This window comes from Cervus elaphus, chromosome 12 (genome assembly GCF_910594005.1).
Source record: "Cervus elaphus chromosome 12, mCerEla1.1, whole genome shotgun sequence".
In the NCBI taxonomy this organism is placed as follows: Eukaryota; Metazoa; Chordata; class Mammalia; order Artiodactyla; family Cervidae; genus Cervus; species Cervus elaphus.
In genome coordinates, this window is record NC_057826.1 from 57,101,781 (window position 1) to 57,117,122 (window position 15,342).

The 15,342-nt window shown below is 37.9% G+C and overlaps 1 protein-coding gene across 1 annotated transcript; it reads right to left on the bottom strand.

Moving 5' to 3' along the window:
* Positions 1-974: 974 nt before the first annotated feature.
* TMX1 (thioredoxin related transmembrane protein 1) lies at positions 975-15,318 on the bottom strand. The gene is made up of 8 exons (XM_043920548.1): positions 14,928-15,318; positions 12,032-12,147; positions 10,249-10,294; positions 7,580-7,708; positions 5,659-5,704; positions 5,458-5,559; positions 5,277-5,343; positions 975-2,601 (listed from the first exon to the last, which is right to left on the bottom strand). The coding sequence occupies exons 1-8, from the start codon at positions 15,077-15,079 to the stop codon at positions 2,423-2,425; spliced, it is 837 nt and encodes a 278-aa protein (XP_043776483.1). The 5' UTR covers positions 15,080-15,318; the 3' UTR covers positions 975-2,422.
* Between the last annotated feature and the right edge of the window lie 24 nt (positions 15,319-15,342).

Genomic DNA, 15,342 nt, shown 5'->3' on the forward strand with positions numbered 1-15,342 from the left:
TGTCCGACTCTGTGCGACCCCATGGACGGCAGCCCACCAGGCTCCCCGTCCCTGGGATTCTCCAGGCGAGAACACTGGAGTGGGGTGCCATTTCCTTCTCCAATGCATGACAGTAAACAGTGAAGGTGAAGTTGCTCAGTCGTGTCTGACTCAGCGACCCCACGGACTGCAGCCCACCAGGCTCCTCCCTCCATGGGATTTTCCAGGCAAGAGCACTGGAGTGGGTGCCACTGCCTTCTCCGTACTGCAGTAGACTAAATAATCACAGAAAAATAGCACCACTCCAATACTCAATGAATGAAAAATGTCACCTATGGAATCATTAAACTTTTGTCAGTCTTGCTCATTTAAGTATTTAGGCAGTACAGAGTAAATGCTGTATTTTCTAATGATCAGATTTCAATACTTCAATGATGGAGCTGAATGCCCAGGGCAGGGAGGGGAACAGGGTTCCCCAGGATGCTGATCCCATATCTTATTCACTTGTGAGATGATCTGGAGCTTAGCTGCCATGTGGAGTCCTTTAAATCAATGCAGAAACAAAAGGTGTCTGTTAAAAGTAAAATGATCCCAACAGTTTCTGTAAGTAAGCCTCTGGTGTGAGAGAAAATGGACTATTCAGGTATCTACAGTGACAATCCTGAAGTAATACAAGATACATTTCTTTTCTGAAATATCAAGTTTACATGTTCAGTCTACCTGTAACTTTCTGTACTTACTGCATTTTTTAATCACTTAAATACTTCAAAATATATGATGTGTAAGACTAGAAAAATAGAATGCTTAGTTAATGAACAGCATTTCTCTATCATCTCAGATAACAAGAGATATATATGACTCTAGCCTTTTGATTACACATATCAAGTATGTATACAGTGACACCACTATTCACTTGAACACTGTTAAGTACATATTAAGCATCAGTTAAATATTTAAATATTAAATATTAATTAATCATCAATTAGACATCACACTTGCCTTCAGCTTCAGTGAAGCACTTAGAAAAGTTTATTTTGTGCTTAGATTTTTCTAAAGCATCACAAAATTATTACACATCCAAACTCTTCAGTGGTAGAATATTTAATATTCTAAAGGAGAGGCCTTTAAAGGGGACATTATAGAAACTATTACCATAACAGAGAGGTGATCCATTCAGAGTATCTATGGTTTTTCCTTTTATTGCAGCTAATACATTTCTATACTGCTACTCCACAACTCTGCCCACTTCCTCTTTTGCTGTAAGGTGAAAACTACTCTCTTTAAGGAGTAAAAATACATTAAATGTCTCATCTTGCTGATACCTATCTGTGAAATACCACAATAGAAAGTAGAGAATACAGTTTGTCTTTTCAAAAACATAAAACTCTATGAGTTTAAATCATCAAACATATGTTGACTTTGTACAATCAACTAAGAACTTTTTGGATGAGGACAAATATACATTGAAAACACACACTATAAGATGCTTTTTCCTGAGTAGAATGCTAACTTCATATCATATTAAGCTTCTGTGAATTTTCAAAATAGAAATACCAAGGCTTTTCCACAAAATCAAATAAAAATCAGGAATGTTCACCTTCACATCCAAAAAAAGAAGTTCAAGTACAGGTTCAACAAGAATGATGTAAAATCTGAAACAGGCAGCCAAGATTTTAAGTTATCAGATGGCTTTTCACTTTAAGTATTCTTCGGTAAACTTCAGTTTGAAACAATTTATTAAAACATGAAAGATATTTCCAGGAAATTATCCAATTTGGAAAATAAAAAATGTAACCCATGGTAAGAAAAATACAAATCATACACTGAACATAGGAGAACAAAAAAGGCAACCAACCTTTATAAACTTTCTAAACATATCCTGTATTATTATGGGTAGAAAACTGTAATTAAAGTAAGGTAGTTTTTATTAGTCGCATAATCTAAAAATATGAATAAATTTTGGACTTTAAAGGAGATAAAGGGTTTCAGAGTTGTTACTGAAATACACATTTCTTGAGACAATGGGCAAAGTTCCCATTAATGGGAAATATGTTCTCTTCACACAGTGAAACTGAGAAAAATTATATCAAATGAGAAATCTTCTTCTCTAAAGTAATCTCCTTAAATACCTCAATAATGCAATACTTGGGAAATGTAATTTTCAACACAGACTTGAAAGTTATTATGAAACAAACATACAGAAATCTTATTGCTTGGCACCAGATTTTCCAAAAATGAAAGAACTGTTTGAACCACCATATTGTTTTCAAATCCTATTTTTTCACAGTGCTACTTTTATTTTCAGAAGGTAGACTGTTCAACCTAATGACAAGCTAGACTGAACCTTGCAATGTACAAGCAAGTCACAGTTCACTTCAAACCAAAACAAATAATTGATCTTCTGTTTCTGCCAAAATCATATGAAAATATTTGTAAAAATTAACTAGGATTTATCTGTGGCCAGTGAAGGACCCACAGAACGTTGTCTTACAGCATTCTGTGCAAAGTCTTTGTTTGTTCCTTCTTTGCTTTCAGATTCCTCTTCTGAAACATCTTCTACATCAGCCTCTTGTTCTTCCTCCACTTTTTTCAAAGGTTGAGAAGATTCTGGTAGTAATTTTCCTTAAAGATAAAAGCCAGAAGTGTTTTGTTGTTGATGTATTAGAGTCATGTTAGAGTACAATCAAGATACAATTCATATGCCCATAAACTGCTTTGGCAATGACTTATCAATCATGTTTGGATTTCCAAAAGGAAAAAGCTGTATTCAAGAACAAATGATACTGTAAAAATAACTGGTCTGGAAGGTCCATTTTACTTACGGAATTCATTCTTATTACCCACCTATTCATAAACTGAACAGAAATTAATGAACCAGAATTAATGCTGTGAATATGGATGCCTATAAGAAAATAGACTGCATTAAATAAAACTATATTAATTTACTATTAAATCTTCTAGCTAATAAGGATACTAAAACAAACTTCAATAGTACCCTTGTTTCAGCTCCCAGGCAAACAGGAATCAGATGAAAGCTATTTTCCTAGACATGATTTTTTTTTAACTGGATTCATAAATGTGCCTCCTCCTCTCCATATATATAATTTTACTGAGGCATAATTACAAACAACATAATATACCTATCTTAAGTATACAGCTCAATTACTTTTTTAGTATGTACATACACACACTACCCACCCCACCCCAGTTGTTAATAGGAACTATTGCAAGTTAACTTAAACTTAGAACACTTAGAACATACCATGTTACTGAGATACAGAACACAGAATCTGGCTAACGAGTTTTCTCAGTTCAGTGGTCCAAGACCGTCCCTAATCCCAGGCAATACAGAATGGGGCAGGAAGAACACAGGGGTATAAGGTAGAAGAGACCACAGGAAGGAATTCCCATACAGGGGACAATCTGTTGTTTGATCTGTCTGGCATATCTCTTTCTACTGGGTTAACTCCTTCCCTGTGCCCCATCCCATGCAGTTGTAGCTGCGTATAAACAACGGTTGAGAGCAGCGCTTCTCCACCAGGGGTGATTCTGCTGGAACACTTGGCGATGTCTGGAGATATTTCTGATTGCTACGCCTGAGAGGGGCAGTGCTACTGGCAACCAGGGGGATGATGCTAAACATTCAATAAAGACAGCTTGTCCAAGTAAGAATTACCCAGCTCAAAAGACCAACAGTGTCAATGCTGAGAAATTCTGATTTACAGTTAAAAAAAAAAAGTGAGCCCTCTACACAAGCAGAGGACACGAATTCTTTCAAAAGAGGTGAGTATAGGGAGAAGTATATTTCCTTCTTACTCTGGGATTATGAGCTACAGCTTTCTGTAGTTATTCTATGCTCAGGACTAAAAAGAGCCCCAAATGGAACAAGCACAAAGTCAGAGAGAACTGAGCAATTCAGAAACGTTTGAGCCCCAGGATTTAGTCAACTCTGTCCTCTGGCTTCCTCACTACATGAACCAATAAATTCCTATTTTGGTTAAAATTAGACTCAGTTGGGTCTTTTCCCAGCAACTTAAAATCTAAGCCAAAAACACAAAATGGAAAACAACTCAAATCCAGAAGCCTGGTATAGAAGGGGCAATATCACATTAAAGTGTGGGTTAACATCAGCAGTGTAACAGATTACCTAAGACAAATCTGTTGTTAGGTTTAAGGTTTTCTAAGCAAAAAATATAAATAAAACATACATTCCCTGACTTAATTGTCCAATAAGTAATCTGCACTTATTATATTTTTTCCTACAGGTCAGTGGCCCTTGGTGGATAAAATTATGCCCTCCCCTCTATGCATGCTTTTTGATATCGGTGCAACTATCTAAGAAATTTTTTTAAAACCCTATCAGTTCTTCAACAATGAATACTTAACTGCCATCTTCACTGAGATGTTTCTAAATTGCTCAGTTCTCTATGACTTTGCACTTGCTCTATTTCATTTCAGAAGTTTTGACCTCAGTAAGTCCTAAGTCACGAAGGCAGCAGAACAGAAATGTCAGGCTAAGAGTTGGGTTTAGGTTCTACTCTCAGCTCTCATCTCTGCGTGAACCTGGAAACACAGTGTTCATCTCTCGGAGCCTTAGCTTCCTCAGTCACAAAATAGGAAGAGTATCACTTATGCAGTCTACTTTAAAGAGCTGCTGAAAAGCAAATGGGATGACAGAAAGTGAAAGTTCTTTACAAACAGTAAATAAGAAGGCCTTCATAACAGCATAATTTTCAAAATTAAAAATAAATGATAGCTAGGTAAAATTATATTAAGACAAATAGCAGTGAATATTCGAATTCCCATCTTGTAGTAAAATACACAGCTAATGAGACTCCTAAAGCAATGACAGGAATTGCTTTCCCCAATATCCTAACAGAAAAACTTAGACTTGACCAACATACAAAGAAAAAGCCTCAAATGTGGTCACTATACCAATGAGATGACTTCAGGATTGGAATATATTCAACTTTTTTTGACCCAAATATACTCAAATGGATCCTTGAATATTATGGAATTTTCAAACAAATTGACATCAGGTCAAAGGTTATCAAATATCTGTTAAGGTACATGCAGTGTTAAAATTCTCCACACTATAAAAGCCAAAATAATGACTATTATGTTCCTAAATGCACTGGGCTGTCATGTCATTCTTACATGAAATATATATCTCTCTTCTGCCACTACTCCGAATTTAGAAACCCTAGCTAGAAAGGCAACCTGTCACGTGTGTGATTGTGTTTATTACAGAAATGAATGGGATTACAGTGAGTAAAAAAATTAAAAAATGTACTTACTGGAAGGGCATGCCTGGGGTCTGCGCCTTTTTGAAGGACACAGGAAGTCCGCCACAAATATCATGAACTGCAAAAATAAACATAAGAACCTGAGTGTATGATAAAAAACTAGAGCAATTATATTAAATTACAAAATTCTAAAATATTTTTCTTCCTAGTACTCCAAAAATGAAGAACTTACAAGTCCTAATAATAGTCCTGAAAGCAGAGTTGCTAAAGCAAACACTGTATATGATCCCCAAATCGGTAATCCAAGGTCTTCAATAAAATAGTTATGGCAAGTCTAAAATCAAAAGAAAAAAAAATTAACTAAAAATCATAGCCATTTCTTAAAAAGTGACAGTGTCAAAATGTTTAAAATAGAAATAAATTTAGCCCTTACCCTGATCCACATAGAGAGCCGAAAGAGTGCTGACATGCTACTCATCCTAAATTAAAAAGAAAAACCAAGTCAGATACACAGCTCTGAAGTAGAATACGTGTGTATTATCTATATTTTCTATTTTTTACTCTATAATTTCCAACACAACAGATTTTATTGGTGATATTATTCAAGGTTAGTGATACATCAGTGATTTCAGGCCCATAGAAGGCTTATTAGCGAAAATCAAGTTTCTGAATTTTTGCCACTATGTAATATCCTCAAACAAAACATTTGATTTTTTTTCCTTTTCTTCTGTTGTTTTGCCTTTAACCTTTCACTTGATGGTTTCTCCAATGTACTGTGAATACGGGTTGAGCTCTATGGAACCAGCTAGTTTGATGTTAGGCACACTATAAGCAAATGGAAACTCTTATTCACCCTTAAAATCCTCCAAAGAACACAAGGAAGGCAGCCTGAAGGAAGACTGGGAGCACTTTCTGAGTCGATCCTTCTCACCTAAGAATTACCCTCCTTTCATAGTAAAATTAAATAGAACTTACAACAGTATTAGTTTGATACAGTTTAATAACAACAAAATAATTACCTAAGAAATAAGTCACCACAGAAGTAAAAATAACTATTTTTCACATAATTAAACCCAAGTAATTTTGATAGGCAGTCAGAAAAAAGGTATGCTCCAAAAATTAGGTTTGTGTGTTCTCTCTAGCATAAGCGGCACCACCAACACATAGCAATTCACACATAAGCCAGAGCACCTGTACTCAGAATGGCCTAATCCAATCACCAGTCTCTGGCGCCTGCCAAGCTGACCCTTGGAAGGAGTACCCTTTATTCAGTCTAACAGGAAAGGTGTGAACTGCTGCCCTGTGAAGTCAACAGAGACTTCCAAGCAACCAACCCCCACTTCTTCCATCAGAAAGGGCAAGAATCATTTACGATAGGAGATTTCAAATAAAATCAGTTCATTTTCACTCCAACAGAGAAACGTACTTTAATCATGTTGCTTCTGTTGTTTAAAACACAAAATGGGAATAGGAACAAGGAACCAAAACATAAATCACTGTGCAGGCTCACTGCAGCCTGTGCTAATTAGATTCTATCAGGAACATTAGGTACCTTACTTGGGTTTGGTGGGCATGGTGGTTCAGTGGGGGAATTCTAACAGTTCAATTCAGAGGTATAAGGAAAAGGTCCTAAAGATAAACTTCTATTTTAAAACAGTGTTTAGGGATAAACTTTCCTGCACGCCCAGAATCCAGAGCATTCTATGTACTGGTATTTCCAATTCTCCATCCTCCAAAGACACAACTGGTAAGAGGACAGCAAGAGATAACTTAGCTGGACTAGGAGGAGTCCATGATGGCCTCAGAAAACCTCAATATTCCCAGAGGTCTCTCAAATGACCTGTGAGGCCTTACTCCCCAAGAAAGTAACAGAAAACCTTCTTGCTATGCCCAATCCTTACTGCCCCATAGACATTGCTCATCCATACTATTCACATAAAAAGTTATCAGGTAGAATAATTCATTCACATTAAAACAAGAAGTGAAATCTAAAAGCAGCACAAGTCAGTATATGGTTGAGGCTTCTCATTCAAATATTAAGCTCGAATGATAGCTTTACCCATTATGTCACTTCTAGAGAAATTATTTTGATGATACAAATGACTATATTCACAGAGCTAAAATATTCCTAACAAGACTTTCAGCTTAATTCTATAGAATGCCTCTATCTTAAAAAAGGACCACACTACCTGTTAGACTTAGAAGATAAAAGTCAAACTAAAAATATCACATAGTAAATATGAACATATTGTAACAATCCTAGAATTAAAATGAAGTATAAATGCTTTATTTACATGAAATACATGATCCAATTAATTCTGAAATAAATAAAGAGAAAAACCCTTTATACTTACAAAATAGAACCTGGACCAAACCATGATGAAACGGGTTCAATACTTTTCCACTCTTTGTCACTTATAAAGTTTATGAAGTCCTTCTTAGTTCTTGGACCCTGATATCGCCTAAATTCACCGTCTTTACAACTAATGAAGATCAGAAGTAAATATTAGCGCTGAATAAATAAACTTTGTTTTGCTATTTCTATAACCTCATTTTACAATCAATCCTGATACTCAAAATCAGCAATGAGCAATACACAAGTAGCAAATTACACTAATTACCTACCCTTGACATCTTAGCCCCATATTTCATTAAACACTGAGGTTATATTTTTAAACAATCACAAGCTTTAAGACTTTATTATACTCTTCCAAATAATAAAACTGTAGAATTAGAATACAGTAAGTATTAATAGTTATACATCAATTTGTTATTGCTTAGTTACTAGGTTGTATCTAACTTTTGCAAGCCCATGGACTGTAGCCCACCAGGATCCTTCGTCCATGGGATTCCCCAGGCAAGAACACTGGAGTGGGTTGCCATTTCCTCCTCCAGGGGATCTTCCCAAACCAGGGAACAAATCCTCATCTCCTGTACCAGCAGGTGGATTCTTTACCACTGAGCCACCAGAAAAGACCCTATATGTCAATTATATCTCAGTAAAAACTGAGGAGAAAAAGAAATTCGGTATGTAGATGCATCTCAGAAATTACTTTTAAGCCACAATACACACATTAAAAAGATGACTTCACGAAAAAGTGGTTAGAATAGTGTCTAACATTTATTATTTATTAGCTATTATTAAACTAGAGGAGAACAATTTGAGGTATTTTTCCGGTCTTTTCAATCATAATCATATCATCTCAGCCATCAAGCTTTAAGTCACTGGAGGCATCTGGTGCGGTGCAGTGATTCTATTTTACAGTCTGCTTTGTGTTCTTCCTGACACCAACCTCCTCCTTCCCATTTCCAACGTATGGAGCGCTGCCATAGGATCCTAAGTGCTCTCCCTATTTCCATATCTTCACCATTTCCAATCTACCTTAAATAACACTGCCAGTCTAGGCCTACTTACTTAACATTTCTATTTTGATCATTCATGTGCGAAAACTCCCCACTACTGATAGTAAGATTACAGGGCCCTTAATCTAGATAGTATATTAAAAAGCAGAGACATTACTTTGCTAGCAAAGGTCCAGGCTATGGTTTTTCCAGTGCTTATGTATGGATGTGAGAGTTGGACTGTGAAGAAAGCTGAGCGCCAAAAAACTGATGCTTTTGAACTGTGGTGTTGGAGAAGACTTTGGAGAGTCCCTTGGACTGCAAGGAGATCCAGCCAGTCCATCCTAAAGGAGATCAGTCCTGGATGTTCACTGGAAGGACTGATGTTGAAGCTGAAACTCCAATACTTTGGCCACCTCATGCGAAGAGTTGACTCAGTGGAAAAGACCCTGATGCTGGGAGGGATTGGGGGCAGGAGGAGAAGGGGACGACAGAGGATGAGATGGCTGGATGGCATCACCAACTCGATGGACATGGGTTTGGGTAGACTCCGGGAGTTGGTGATAGACAGGGAGGCCTGGTGTGCTACGATTCATGGGGTTGCAAAGAGTTGGACACGACTGAGCGACTGAACTGAACTGAATCCATCCAAAAAATTACAGGTTAGCCCCCACTCAAAAAACCACCCCCACTCAAAAAACCAAAGATTTTTGGAGAAAAGGGCATTTGAGCTATTTTTGAAGGATAAGTATGATTTCAACAGACAAAAATTAGGGGAATGGGCATAATAAACAATATGATTAAAAGAAAAGGGCAGGAAATTCTAGAAAATTTCAGGGAGTGTTGAGAAAGCCAGGAGACTGACTAGCCAATTAAGGGGCATGTGGAGAAAAGGACTGCATGAAAAGGGTGAGAAGCACTTATAGAGAACAGGTATTTAGAGAGATACAAAGGGGAAATAAGAAGGGGAAACAGGTATGAACATGAAAAAAAAGACAAGGAAAATCAAGATACACACAGAATAGCTGACTTCTTGTTTCAGGAGACAAGTGCCTCCTAGCAGTCAACACATCAGCTTAAGGTTCAGGGCAGATACAGAGATTTAAGATTGCTTATGGCTAATTTAGAAAATAAAGACAAACTAAAGAGCCTACACTGAAGACTACATAATGGCGTTTATTCTAACTTAACAACTGTTTCACCCACCACTGTTCCCAAGGCTGAGCTACAGCACTTTCTGAGCTAATGTGTGGACATTCCATGCTCCTATTTATGACTGTTTATGAGACAATCCTCAGATGGAACACTTACTTTGCACTCTTAAAAATTCTACCTCCAAGGTTGAGTTTAATCTCCATATTCTCCAGGAACCAGTCCAGTGCAGTGATTTTCCCCCTTACCAAATTTCCTACAGTACTTACCACAACTCTAGGCTCATAATCACTTATGCCACTATTTCTTGCGCACGTCATTTTCTAAGACAATTAGAAATCCCTGAGGTCACGGATTATTTCATACCTCGTTCATCCAGCTAAAGGTACCTAAGATAGCACTAAGTGAAACAAACCTTCTAATAAACTTACTGAATATAATGCTCTTTAAACATGATCAAGGCTAGAGGCTACTGTTCTGATTACGCCATGATGCATCCCTCATAACTACAGAATTTTCAAATACTTACTGATAAATAGTAGGAAGAGCAGTTATGATAAATCGTCCACTTAGTCCTACAAATGAGAAAGATTATAACTAAATACAAGAAAGAACACACAGGTTTTACATGGGCTGATCTTTAACTACTTAAAAGCTGACTCGATTATTTAAATACTAATAGGCAAAGAATATGAAATTAGACCTAAAAACAGTTTAGCTATAAAACATAAACAATGAAAGAAATTTCATTTACATACTTAAAGCAACTTAAAAAAATACTATACATTATCTTAATTTAAAAGTATGTAAAATCTGAATATTGAGGACATTTGTGAGTATATATATGTATAAACATTTGGTCAATTATACTACTATAAGATTACTAGTGGGAGGGGGGTTCAGGATGGGGAACACATGTAAATCCATGGCTGATTCATGTCAATGTATGGCAAAAACGACTACAATATTGTAAATTAACTAGCCTTCAACTAATAAAAATAATTGGGAAAAATAAAATTTAAAAAAAAGAGATTACTAGCAATGAGTCATGCGACAGCACAATGTAATTGTAGTCTTATGTCTAAAATCAAATGAAATTGCATTTGATAATCAAAAAACAAGCATAGAGTTTCTAAAGTATTGTTAAAAATGGAAAATATTATGACTCTTTCAAAAGATGGGCAGTAACAATATAAGCTAACATTAACCACGTGTTAAACACTAAAATGACAAAGGACCAATCTATGGCTCAGCTTTCAGATCTGTAAAACTGGATATTATCTACCCTACAGGTTGTGTAAGGACTACAAAATAAATGCAAAACACTTGGAGCAGTACCTATGATAGTAGTGAGTGCTCACCAATAGTAGAGATTATTCCCATTTGGGATAGGGGCAGAGTCAAGAATCCCAAGTTTACTGTGGCCAAGAACAGGTAGGAAGCATCACATAAGGGCAGGGCTTGACACCTGTCCAGGGAGCCAAGTCAGGAGGCCACAACCATGAGGGCTTTGTAATTTAGAGCCCACATCCTCAAATCATTATTAACGGATTAAATTTGGAACCCAAATGCAGAGATTTAGATAATTTGTCAGGGAATGTGACCTGGACTCTACAAAGAACTTCAACCACATGCTCCTTATTCTAAGCTTGGTATAGATATAAATGCTGGGGTGACCAAGGTCCACCTGAGCCACAAGGTTTTAGGGGTTCTCACAGATGTCTTACATACTTGTCTGGGGCCTGGGATGCAAACGAAAAAAGATCAGAGGTTGTTACATGGGCAAGAGTGAGGGGAGGGCGATGCCTCCAAGTTCCCTTAGAGAAATACAGAAAAGAATGAAGCTGCCGTACACAACCAGGGAACACACTTCACACTGAACCCTCATTAAGGAGGTGGGTAAATCAGCTTAACTAGCTGTTCATAAAACTCATGAAAGGCAGAGTTTAGACCACGTAATGTGGAAAACTGGAGAAGGCAATGGCAACCCACTCCAGTACTTTTGCCTGGAAAATCCCACGGACGGAGGAGCCTGGTAGGCTGCAGTGCATGGGGTCGCTAAGAGTCGGACATGACTGAGCGACTTCACTTTCACTTTTCACTTTCATGCATTGGAGAAGGAAATGGCAACCCACTCCAGTGTTCTTGCCTGGAGAATCCCAGGGACGGGGGAGCCTGGTTGGCTGCCATCTATGGTGTCGCACAGAGTCGGACACTACTGAAGTGACTTAGCAGCAGCAGCAACGTGGAAAACAGGATCAACACACATCCTAACCTGCAAAGAAACAAAATGAACCAGAGACTTACAGTACCTGGCTGCTCTGTGACATCAACTTTTGCAACATTAACTTCAAGATCTTCTCCCCATTCGGCAAAACTTTCCCATTCTGGTTGAAGATTCTGACAAGCAGGACACCATGGAGCATAACTAAGAAATACAGTTTAAAAAGAAAAGTTAAACACTCTAATATGAGCATTTTGGGATAAAAATTCTAAAATGTATAACTTGTAAAGAAAATCTTATATTAAAAATAAGATAGCAAAGTGGTTTAACTTTGTGAAGACGAAAAGGTTTTAAATGTGAATCTAACACTCTGGAAATCAAGAACTATGAATTGATAATGCTAATCGCAGAAAAGTAATTCTGAGAATAAGCTCTTAAGACACAAGGGGACTTTTTTATGTGCAAAACAGCTCTTTAAAAACCTTTGGATTTCTCTATATAATGGGGCCAGAAAGCTCAAAGCCGAATTTGGGGTTCATCAGTTTTAATAATTTTATGTGCAAGAGTCACAAATGCAAAGTGCTAGTATGAAAAAAAGGAAGCATCCAGCGCTGTGGTGAATAGTAAACACGTGCCTCGTTTTAAAGCGGGAAACACTACCCAGATTGACTGTTAGGGGAACAGCTGGCCCCAGGGAAGCTGGCCCGGGACTGCAGGCTATTCTAATTTAAAAGGAGCTGAAAACCCTCATTTTTATGTAAAAATGCTACCTCAAAACTTAACCCAGTCACAAACACTAGGCAGGCCAAATGAAATTCTTTGGCCAGACCTTGGTCAACCTCGGGTTTTCAAATCTGTGGCCAAGCATACTAAGCATTTTAATTACTTTTCTGGTATTCCCTTGAAAGGCCCTGAATCTTTCAACTTTTCCCATGTTGTATATTATCTCATAATTTACCGCAGTTTTTTTTTTAATGGAACCAGTTAGAATAAAACCTATACCTGTTAAAACAAGAATACAGTTTCTGTACTTCATTTTCTATTTTCTTGACTTATTTTATGAAAATAAAACTTTCAAAAGTAATCAGCATTGTGGAAAAAGACTAGTACCACACACAAAAGCCAAAGTCCACAACAATAAATTGAATTACAATCAAAGTGTCTCTGTAACATAATTCCTGATTAAGATAAACTTAATGTAGATAATTAACTTGTAATAAAAGCAGATTATTATAAGAAATACTAGACCGTTTTTCAAGTTCCTTTTGTTTCTTAGGTGCTTTTTATAAGGTTTAACTTCATATTCAGTAAGCTAAGGGAAAAATACTATGGCATATGTATTAATTTCATACAGATGCTCTAATTCAAATCCCCTAATACTCCACTTTTGATTGCTATATTGATATAGTTTGATCAATTAAGTTGATAAAAAAAATCTCCTTGAGTAATACTGGATTGTAATTTGCATATGAATTCATAATCACAATTGCTCAACACATTATTTATGAAATTGTTCAGTATCTTATGGGTACAATCTAAAACAAGTTACTGAGGACAATGAAAACCAAATGCTGTCCCTGGTTCTATTTCCTCACCCCTGTATCTTCAACAGTTTTTGAAAATTGTTTCGCTGAGTTACAAACTATATGCATACTATATAAACATTTCCCCTAATGTTCTATGCCTTGTTTGATTTTATGACTTGAGTTATTGACCTGGCCTTCTGGATTCTCCCTCAGGGCTGTCCACCTCCACCTTCCTCCTTAACTGACAACCCAACCATACAGGAAAACACCAACCTGAATCTTGTTAAGGAAGGGGGTTGTTGTAATAACCTTTGCATGTCTACACTGTGTTAGTTTCTGGAGACAAAAAGAAAGCCACTATGGCAATACCTGAACATATTAATTAAAGCTATGTCTCTCATCTGTAAAATCCAGGAAATAAGGCCTATCTTACAGAATGTGTAAAGAATTTAATATGATAATGTATGTAAAGTGCTTAGAAGTGTTTCAGTTTGGTTCAGTCGCTCGGTTATGTCCCACTCTTTGCGGCCCCATGGACTGCAGCAGGCCACGCTTCCCTGTCCATCACCAGTTAACACTCAAAATGGGTGTTTTCTACTAATATCACTAACACTACTAATACCACTAATGCCACCACCAATTTAGCGACAAAAACAAAGGCAAATAGTTTATTATCTACCGATACAAAAGGGACATTATTATAACGAATTAGCACAGACATGATTTTATTCAAACAGCATGTTTAATGCAATACCACTTAGGAAACATGAGAGTGACAAGCCATAACATTCAGTACGTTGCAAAAACACACACCCAAAGGAAAAAATGAAATGTTGGCAAAGAAAAGCAAAAAAAAAAAAAAAATTTAATGATAAAGGAAATGAGGATTTTTTTTTGTAGATAACCCAATTTGAACTTATTTGGCATTTAAAATATACCTAATTCATAAAACTTAAAAGTTTCCAACTGTAACATTCTAAGTGGACTACTTTTTAAGAGTAATTAGAGAAAAGGAGAGAAGACTTCAGTTCAATTTCCTCTTTTGTAGAGTTTGGTGAAATAAGTCTGTGAGTCTCTGAAAACTCATTCTCAAATAAATAATTATACAGGAAGTAGAGGGACCCACTTCCCCCAACTCCAAGGCCAGGAAGAAAAGTTAAGAGAATTCAAAGCTGAACGTAACCTCACAGGCGCACTTCAGCCCTAGCAACCAAAGGTAGGATGCACACTTCAGGGGAAATTTAAGAGCGTTCCCCGGGAAGAAACGAGGAGAGGGTGAGACCAAGGCAGTGGAGGATCCCAATAGGAATCAGGGGATCTCGAGGAGTCGGGGGGCTCCCGCCCCACAGCTCAGAGTCGCAGTCCCGGGCAGCCTGGGATCCGCATTAGAGGAATGAGGATGATACTGGGGGCGTCCAGACTTGGACCTAGGACCCCAGCACACCGCCCCGCACTCACAATTCTATCATCCACTCTCCTTCCAGCAACTCTCTCCAGTTCTCGTCCGTGATGATGCGCACGTCGCTCCGCCTCCCATGGGCCCAGGGAGCTCCCCAAAGCAACAACAGCAACACTGCCACCGGGATCCGGAGACTCCCGGACGGCGCCATGTCGGCCGTTTCGCCCACCCACAACAACCCAGGCAGCCCCACCTCCGCGCCGCAGCTCCTCACTTCCGCCCGCGCCCGCCCATCAGTTTGTGCGCATGAGCGCGGCAGGGCTCGCGCGCGCGCGCGCCTTGAGGACGCGCAATGCGCAGGACGAAGCTGGGTCCTAGTGGATTGGTTGAGGAAAAAAAGAAGGGAGCGCCCTTAGTGCGCATGACAGAGAAGCTTCTCTTCCTCCTTTCTGGTTTGCCCCAGAGCGGTCTTGC

Bases quoted from the DNA above. Each gene is read 5' to 3' on its own strand.
- TMX1 (XM_043920548.1), bottom strand. From the start codon at position 15,079: ATGGCGCCGTCCGGGAGTCTCCGGATCCCGGTGGCAGTGTTGCTGTTG. The intron at 12,148-14,927 runs GTGAGTGCGGGG...TGTATTTCTTAG, and splicing joins GGAGAGTGGATGATAGAATT to TTATGCTCCATGGTGTCCTG. The intron at 10,295-12,031 runs GTACTGTAAGTC...TCTCATTTGTAG, and splicing joins TGATGTCACAGAGCAGCCAG to GACTAAGTGGACGATTTATC.